This window comes from Manis javanica, chromosome 10 (genome assembly GCF_040802235.1).
Source record: "Manis javanica isolate MJ-LG chromosome 10, MJ_LKY, whole genome shotgun sequence".
Lineage (NCBI taxonomy): Eukaryota > Metazoa > Chordata > Mammalia > Pholidota > Manidae > Manis > Manis javanica.
In genome coordinates, this window is record NC_133165.1 from 88,428,222 (window position 1) to 88,436,711 (window position 8,490).

General features: G+C 51.9%; 1 protein-coding gene across 2 annotated transcripts; it reads right to left on the reverse strand.

Moving 5' to 3' along the window:
* Positions 1–235: 235 nt before the first annotated feature.
* On the reverse strand, positions 236–6,629 carry TROAP (trophinin associated protein). Of its 2 annotated transcripts, XM_073213571.1 has the most exons (17): positions 6,512–6,629; positions 6,111–6,265; positions 5,827–6,013; positions 5,145–5,302; positions 4,918–5,055; positions 4,647–4,729; positions 4,106–4,158; positions 3,521–3,639; positions 2,466–2,582; positions 2,275–2,358; positions 2,118–2,177; positions 1,723–1,857; positions 1,542–1,577; positions 1,248–1,390; positions 980–1,161; positions 514–707; positions 236–393 (listed from the first exon to the last, which is right to left on the reverse strand). In XM_073213571.1, the coding sequence occupies exons 2-17, from the start codon at positions 6,252–6,254 to the stop codon at positions 346–348; spliced, it is 1,881 nt and encodes a 626-aa protein (XP_073069672.1). In that variant the 5' UTR covers positions 6,255–6,265; positions 6,512–6,629; the 3' UTR covers positions 236–345. The 2 variants fall into 2 exon arrangements, with proteins under 2 accessions (XP_073069672.1, XP_017509073.3); XM_017653584.3 differs by having other exon boundaries at positions 980–1,577.
* Positions 6,630–8,490: the final 1,861 nt, after the last annotated feature.

Here is an 8,490-nt window from a genome sequence, read left to right on the forward strand (position 1 = left end):
ACCTTAAGGAGCAAGAGCAGGTCCCCAAAGGCCCTCATTTGTGCCCTGCCTTCAATTTTCAGGGGTTGGGGGCAGGAGTAGGATAGCTTCCTCCCTTCAGGACAGCTTAAGTGAGGGTGCCTCCGGACCTGGAGCCCAAGGGCACGGCTAAGCTGGAGGACACTGCCACCATGTGGGCAATGGGAGAGCAACAGCTGTAGTTGGCCTGGTTGGACCAGAGGGAAACAAATTTAGACACTTTAGAAACTTTATTGAAGGACAAAAGGGTGTCAGCTTCCAATCTCATGAGCTGGACAATAAATAAGAGCAAAAAAGAAGGAGGGCAGGAGTGGGTGGCTGGATGCCTCATGACAGAGTGTCCTGTGGGGCAGCAGAATCGACTGGAATAAAACACTGGAGAGAGAGAATACCTTGTCACGGCCCAGCCATTCTTGAACTGCAGCCCCTGCCCCACTTCCTACTTCCCATATGTTTGCTGGGCAGACACAGCTTGGCACTGGTTCGGAGGCTCACCAGGGCATCCTGCCATTCGAGTAATGTGGCCACAGGGTTGGAGCAGACCCGGGTGGGGCCTGAGGGAGGGGCTCTGCTGGTGTAGAAGGCACATTCATCATCCAGGCAGGCCTCATGGAAGCAGTGGATGGCCATCAGACATGCATTGAGGCGCTGCCTCAGGGCCATGGTTCGAGGAGCCAGATTGCTGGGGCCTGAGGGCCACAGAGAGCTCAGGGCGGGATCTGGAGTCCTCGCTCCACTCCCACCACATCCTGCCCTTTCCCATACCCCCACCGAGGCTGAGCCCATTAGGAGCACAGGGCTTGATGTGCAGCTCCTTGCTCCTTCCTGTGAAGGAAGAGAGCCAGCCTGGACAGGGTAGAAGGAAAGCAAGCACAGGACCACCTGTGGCAGAGCAGAGGCCCCTGCTCCCAGCGAGAGGAGGACCTCCTTTGTTCACAACCCCTTCCAATCAACTCCTTACCTGTCTGGCCTGTTGGGGGCCTCAGAGACTGGCGTGAGCAGATAGGGGGGCTGGCACAAAGTAGGCGTTGGGAGGAGATCAGGCTGGTGGCCGCTGGAGCCCACTGATTGCAGGAGGGCTGTGGGTTGGACTCTGAACTTTTGGGTTCCAGGGAGCAGGCCTCTGAGGCCCCAGGTTCTACCCTAGGGAAGGGCTCTGGGAGTCCAGTCTGCCCCTGGGGACAGGTCTGAAGCAGTCCAGGCTCTGCTGGAGGGCAGGGCTCTGATACCTCGGGCAGTTCCGGGGAGGAGGACTCTGGTATCTCAGGCTCCCTCCTATGGCAGGACTCTGGGGGCCCTGGCTCTGCTGGAGGGCAGGGCTGTGCTTCCCCACACTCCTCTGGAAGGTAGGGCTTTGGCATCCCAGAGTGCTCTAATAGTTCAGGAGGGTGGAAAATCCCAGAATTATGCTCTGAGGCATTCAGAGTCCTAGAAACCTCAGCCAGCACTGGCTGAAGTTCAACCATATCCAGAGAGGAGCCTCCATTAAGGGGGGCACATCTGGACCCTGCCAGCCCCTCTACCTCCTGTCGCAAAAGCTGCTGCAGGATACTGATGCGCTGTGGGTGGGAGAGAGTACTCCAGTGTGATGTCAAGTCTCTGCCCACACTGTTCTATTCCCCCATCCCCCTCTCCACCTGCTTCCCCCTTCCCAGCCCTATCACTGCCCATCAAGCAGCAAAGCTGTTGCCCACACAGACCCACCTGCATCTTCAGCTCCTGGAGGCTGGAGGTGCTACGAGGGTGGGATCCATAATGAGTTACCACAGGTGGTTTACTAGGCCCCTCTTGCAAACTTACACAACTCTCCTGGTCAAATAATCGAACTGCAATCTGCTCCTGCCACATGGAAGGACAGGGGCCATGTGAGAAAGCCAAGCTGAGGTAGGAAGACCAGTCTGAGTTCCACCCTCAAGAGGAAGGGATCAGGTCCTTAATTGAGAGGTCCTAGACTTAGATTAGCAGGGACAGCAGTGAAGCAGGGAAAGCTGGAAAATTAGGTAGCTTTTCCAGAGAGAGCCACCTGCCAAAAAATACTAGGCCTCAGACCAACAGGACAGAAGGAGGGATCTTGGCACAGGAAGGCTTCAGATACTTACCCAGGGTGGGGCAGGCTCTTCAGGGCAAGACTGAGGGGAGAGACCACTCAACTGCCGGGCCTGGGACAGAAGTGAGATGTCTTACTCCCCGAACCCATTCATTCCCCTCCTCCCTGAGCCCTGGCCTATGCCAGCTACCTTCTCTGTCCTCTCTTACCTGCTGAACTCCGGGGGCTGATAAGTAAGGTGTGAACTGGGTTTTGGGGCAAAAGGCAAGACGTTTCAACACTGAATATGAGGTCTGGGGAGAGACAGGGGTGGCTGAGCAGGGACAAAACCTAGACCCAGCAAGGATTCCAAACAGACTGTTCTGCCCTTGCCCAACCCCCAGGAGTTGTGGATACAAACTGGAGCTGAGGGGCCAGGCGAGGGTACACGCTGAGCCCGTCCAAAGGGAGATGGATGGGTGATGGAAGGTGGTACGACACGGCCAGGGGAGGGCCTCAGGAGGGAATCACAGCTGCCCTGTGGAGAGGAACATGGTGGGAGAGTGCTCCCTCCTCCCTTTGCATTCCTAGGTCTTCTTCTCACTACAGCAGTCAGTGGGATTCTTTTAATACTTTATCAAATCATGTCACCCCTCTTCATCTCCTCTCCCCATGGCTTTGCACTCATTTCAAGTAAAAGCCACGATCTTAAACTGGTTCATAAACCCTTACCCGGTCATGGCTCTAACCTCCCTTCCTGCTGGTCTCCTCACTCTGCTTCAGCCTCGCTGGTGTCTCCTTTTGCTAAACCTTAAACACACTCAGCACATTCCTTTCCAAGGACCTTTGCATCTGTAGTTCTCTTGGCCTGAACATGATATCTCTGCATGGCTCACTCCCTCAACTCCTTCTGGTCTTCATTTCATCGCCGTCTTCTCAATGAGATTTGTAATCTACTTGAAATTGTAGTACCAAGCCCCCACTTCTATTTCCCCTTCAGAGCCTTGCTTTTTTTTTTTACAGAGAACTTATCCTCACCTACATAATATGTATTTTAGATGTATTTTTTTTGTCTCCTTTATCTTGAATGTGAATTTATTTACCGCTGTATATCCAGAAGCTAAAACATTATTTGGCACATAGTAGCTGAAAATAAATACTTGGGGAATGAATGAATGAATGCTTCTGGCTGAGAAGTGTCATCTGTGTTGCTCTTAGTACTGATCTGATGGTGGTACAAATATATACTGGACTGTGACCTCTCACCCTCAGGCCCTAGATACCTGGTAAACAGGTCAGTCCCCCTCTGGAGAGGGTGTGGGACCATCTAGGGCAAACCCAGACCAATTAACATGGCAAGGCCCAGGACCAGGATTGCCCTGCTCCACCAACAACCCTCAGTGCTGGCTGTTGCTGGGGAGTTAACCCAGGCACTTCCCTATCTCCCTCCCCCATCCCAGGAGAGCCCCATCTCACCCTGCTGTGGGTTATCTCTCGGGTTTCTCTTAATGGTACTCGCTGGGCCAGACCTAGGGGGCCCCCACGGCCTTCATCTGAGCCAGTAACAATTCCACGTTCTTCAGGGAGAGAGGAAGCTAGGAGGAGATAGGAAATGTGCTGTAATGTCTAGAACACACACCAAAGTCTGGCATAGGCTTTGCAACCTCTGAAGAGGGCAGGCCAGTTTGACAACCTTCAATATGCCATCAGAGGTAGGGACCCGTCCAGCATCCCTTTGGAGCCCAGCACCATATCAGTAATCACTCAATAATCTGAACACCTTGAGTGAGCAAGGCAAGTGGTGTTGGCTGGTAGGGCGGGGACAGAACAAGGAGTGGAAGGTCAGTGTCACAGGAAACGGTGGACAAAGGGTAGAAATGGGGACTAATTCCTTTGATATAAGTGCAGTTGGGCCAACCTCTGGCTTACTGAGGTCGCTTCCTCTCGGCTCCTTCTGATCTGGCTTCCCTCTTCCCCCAGCCTGCTGAGCTTTCTATTGTCTAGCTCCCTGCTACAGGCAGTATGCCTGCCCCTGTTTTCTCTCCATGGCCAGACACTCACCAGGCTGGACTGGGATCTCCAGGAGCACTCCTGAGACTTGGCTCACAGCAGTCCTAATGGCAATAAAGACAGCAAGTAGCAATCATTAAGTAGCAAGCATGAGCTGGGCATTGTGCTAAATGCTTTACAAACATCATCTCTTTTAATTCTCACAATGATGATACAACCTCTAAGGATGATACAAATATTATGCTCATTTGACAGATTAAAGAAAACTGAAGCTCAGAGGTTAAGGCAAGCTTGTACAGTCATAAGTGCTAAGAGTCAGAAATCAAACTCAAATCCCATCTATTGCCAGTCTATGCTCCAGCCATTAAACAAAAGAAACAGTACCTCTTATTGTTGTCCCCTTCCTCCCCCTACCACCTGAAGAAACTGATGTACAGTCTGAACCCTATATTCCAAGGGATCACGCTGGGCAGTCACAGGTTTCCCCCTTCCTCTCTTGGGTTGGTGGAGAGTCCTAAAGCTACTGGAAGGCCCCAGATCTGATGGACCCCTGCATCAGACATTCTTTTCCAAATAACCCTCTCCTTCTCACCGGCTGCTGCCGCCTGTGTCTCTTCTTAGCTTCTGGAAACTGGGGCGAGCGGAGGGGTGAAAGGAAGGTCCTGAAGATGGAATCTGACCCCATAGGAGCAAGAGAAAAAAGCAGTCAGAGATGGGCCCCAACCTTCAGGCCTCACCACCAACCCCATCTGCCTCCATACAACCCTTACGGCTCATCATGAGGGACCTTCTCTCCCAAGGCCCAGCTTTGTCCTGGAAGGAGCTTCCAGAGCGCTGAGTATTCGCTCCACAAGGGCACTTACCAGAGCCTCTAGCCTCTGTGGACATAAGGTCTGGCCACGGGGTCCTGGTCCCTCCAGCCTGGAAAAGCAGGAAGCTCGGGCAGGGTCCAGTTGGTGGGTGGGGGTTCTTGGGGCCAGATATGCAGAGGCCCGGGCACCCTGGAACCCCAAAAGAGGCTGTCAGCACCGGGTCAGGATTTTCTCCTCAGTCCACCCCAGCCTGATCTCTTCATATTCTGTCTTATTACCTGGCCCCTCTGGATACTGCCTCCCTGGGTACCTCGAACCACTACTCTCTGAGCCAGACTGGGCTGGCGCCCCAGGCAACAGCTCTTCACCCCCTCACCTGACAGGATGGTGGCCAGGGCTGCAGGATCAGCCACAAACTCTATGGCCCCTGAAGCCTCTGCAAGGGAAGAGGAGAAGGAAAGTTGAGCAGGAACAGGAAGGGGGAAAGCAGAGGGGCCAGGGACCCTACTGTGGTCACCCTGAGGTACAAGAGTGAGGCAAGGACTCATATAACTGAACTCAAATTGTCACAAACATCATTCCATGTAAGACACTCTTCTAGGCCCTGGGGCCCAGCAATGAGTAAGACAAAGCCCCCATCCTCAAGAAGTTATTATCAAGCTATAGAGAGGTAGCACGCTCAAGCCAAATACAGACATGTTATACAAGTACTGCAACCTGTCAGAACACAGCGCAATTGATTGTGACTTCGGGGAGCAGGAAAAGGCTTTAGAAGAGATAACATTTTACTGAAGGAAGGAGAGGGCTTCTAAGAGAGCAGAGTTTTCCAGGAGCAGAGACCAGGACTCTTATAGTAAGCAGGACACTGGGGGAGGGCAGAACCCCTAAACACCACTGTGCCCATCCCATTATATACCCATCCAGCCAGAGATTGTGTGTTTTCAAACACCCAACATGTACCTGTCTGGGGAGGGAACCTAGGTCCCACATTTTGTCCCCTAGGACTAGGCCTGAGCTCCTCCAAAGGATTCCGGAGTTGAATGCTTCCCACCAATTTCTCTGATTTCTCTGTCTGAGATGTGGCTTCGGGCCGGAGGCCTGCTGAGTCTTGGAAGGGACGCTGAACACCGAGCTTCTGCACCAATCTCTGTGGGAAGGGAGGACAAAAAGCTGGGGCTCAGCTTTGGGGGTGTATGATGGTGTGTGCTGTCTCCTACTGTCTTCAGCCACCAGGTCGCTCTTACCCTTGGATCTTGGTTCTCCTGGTCCAGGGCACAGGGTTTGACTGTGAGAAGAGGAGGGCGTCTCTGAGAGCGAACGGGAATCTTGCTAGGGGTGGGAGAAACACCCCGGAGGAGAGGATTCTTTGTGGCTTGGTGGGTAGACATGATGGCTACAGCTGAGTCAGGGGAAGAAGGCAAGATCAAGAATTAAAAGTCAGCCGATTCGGGGAATCGGTCCTGACATCCCTGATACTCCCACCTCCGCCCAAATTATGTGTCCAGAAGACCCGCCGCCGGCAAGGCCGCTCATCTGGGTGCCACCTATAGACCCCCTGAACCTACTCTTTCGCTCCAGGACTCCGAGTTGCCTTTCCTCTCTATGAGCCCAAGCCCTGATTCACTCCAAGATTCCCGTGCCGCACCTTTCCCGGAACCACTCAGGGTCGCCCCTACTTCCTTCGCTTTTTCCGTGAATCTATCGGTTTCTGCTGCAGCTACTTCCCCAGTTCGTAAAATACTCCAAGCTCCTGATTGGCTCGTCTGCACACCAGCGGCTGCATGACACCTGACTCAGCCGTCCAACCCGCAGGCTTAGAAGGCGGGGCCCAAAGAAGGACTAGTTGTCTAACCACTTTCTGGCCAGGAAAAACAGACCTGACTCAATCAGCCAGTCCAAGAGCGGAGCGCGGTGTGGAAGGCGGGGAAAGAGGAAGGAGGGGCCATCCTGAGGCTGGGGCCGGGGTGGTGCTCAGTTTCTGAGCTGAAACCGGCGCCGCCGAGCTCTCGCGAGGTCTCGGGACTCGTGCGGGAAGAACCCTTCCCGCGGCACTGTGGGAAAGAAGGGTTGGTGGTCGTGAGCGCGTCCGGTAGAGGCTGGCGGCTTCCCCTGACCCGGCTCAGCCGGAGTCTGACGTCAAGCTTTGGGGACGCCGGTCCAGACCTGTACAGGAAACACCCTATCACGTTGTGTCTGGGATTAGGAACTTCCTCCAAACAGGCTGACGGGGCTGGACGGAATTGAACCGAGCTTAACAATACCAAAAATTAAAAGAAAACAATCGTTTTCTTACTCGAGCCTCACGACCTGGTGAGGTGTGGTCTCCGTTTCACAGAAAAGAAAGAAGACTCAGTATTGGTGGAACTTATTAAAAACAACCGGTCTGGAGGACTGGGAGAAGGGTGTCACCTGCTTGTTATAAATAGGGCTGTGAAACAGGGAGTCAAAATACCAGATTAGATGGGAGGGGTAATGAGCAGGAAAAGACGGGAAATGGGCGATCTGGTAGGTTTTTCGCCAACTGCAGTGTTTCCTATGACACAAACCAGGAACCTAGGAGTTACTGAACTCCTCTCTCCCTCCCCTTCAATCTCCCCTTCACTCTTAACTAATTTTATCTTTTAATTATCTTTAGAATTCATTCACTTTCTTCTTCATTACCACCACCCTAATCCACACTAAATCTCACCTAGAGGACCGCAGGCCGTTTACTACTCTACATTGTCTCTTTCTCCACATTAATCCGTTCACCAAATAGCAACAAGAATAATCCTAAAATGCAGACCCCGGTCATGTTACCACTGTGCATTGACTTCTTCCCACTCCAACTCCCCGTCTAGTTCCACTCTTCCACTTGTTCTCTGCTTTCCAACTCTCAGTTACTCAAATTTGTCAGGTTCCTCCTAATCTAATACTTTTTCCTTCCACTTTGCCTGTTGTGTCTCCAATTTGGCATTCACTGTTACTTCCTGAACCCCTGTACTCAGGACCCACACTAATCTAGAAAAGATTCCATGATTATGTGCTCTCAGAGAACAGTGTTGTTTCCTCACAGCATGTATCTCACTTTGTAATTGTATATTCGTCAGTGTGAACAAAACGTAATGTGTTTATTAAACTCCATCTCCCCTGCTATACCTCCATTATGGTGGTGACCTTCTATTTTTGGTTTACCATCATATTTTCAATGGCTTGCATTATGCCTGGCTTAGAAGGTGCTCAATATTTGTTGACTGAGTCAATGGATGGATGAATAATTGATCAAAATGGAGTAACCGGGAAGACCTCTAAAAATAAGTAATATTTGACTTCTTTAAAAGAGAAGACTAGCCACTCAAAACAGTACTTGAACAGAAATATGAAAGACTACGGAGTGTTCAGAGAATAGTGAGTTCCTAGGGGTACATAGAACATAGGAAATAGTAGGAAATAAAACTAGAAAGGTGATCCGAGTTGAGGGAAAGTCGCCTCACTCCACTAGTAGGTACCGTGAATGCGCCAGCTCCTAACCACTACATCAGCAGGGATGGCTCCCAGCAGGCATTGTGCACCTGCTGTGTATAAGGCCTTTTGCTAAGCATTTGGGATACAGGAAGGAATGAAGGTGAAGTCTGAAGGATGGGA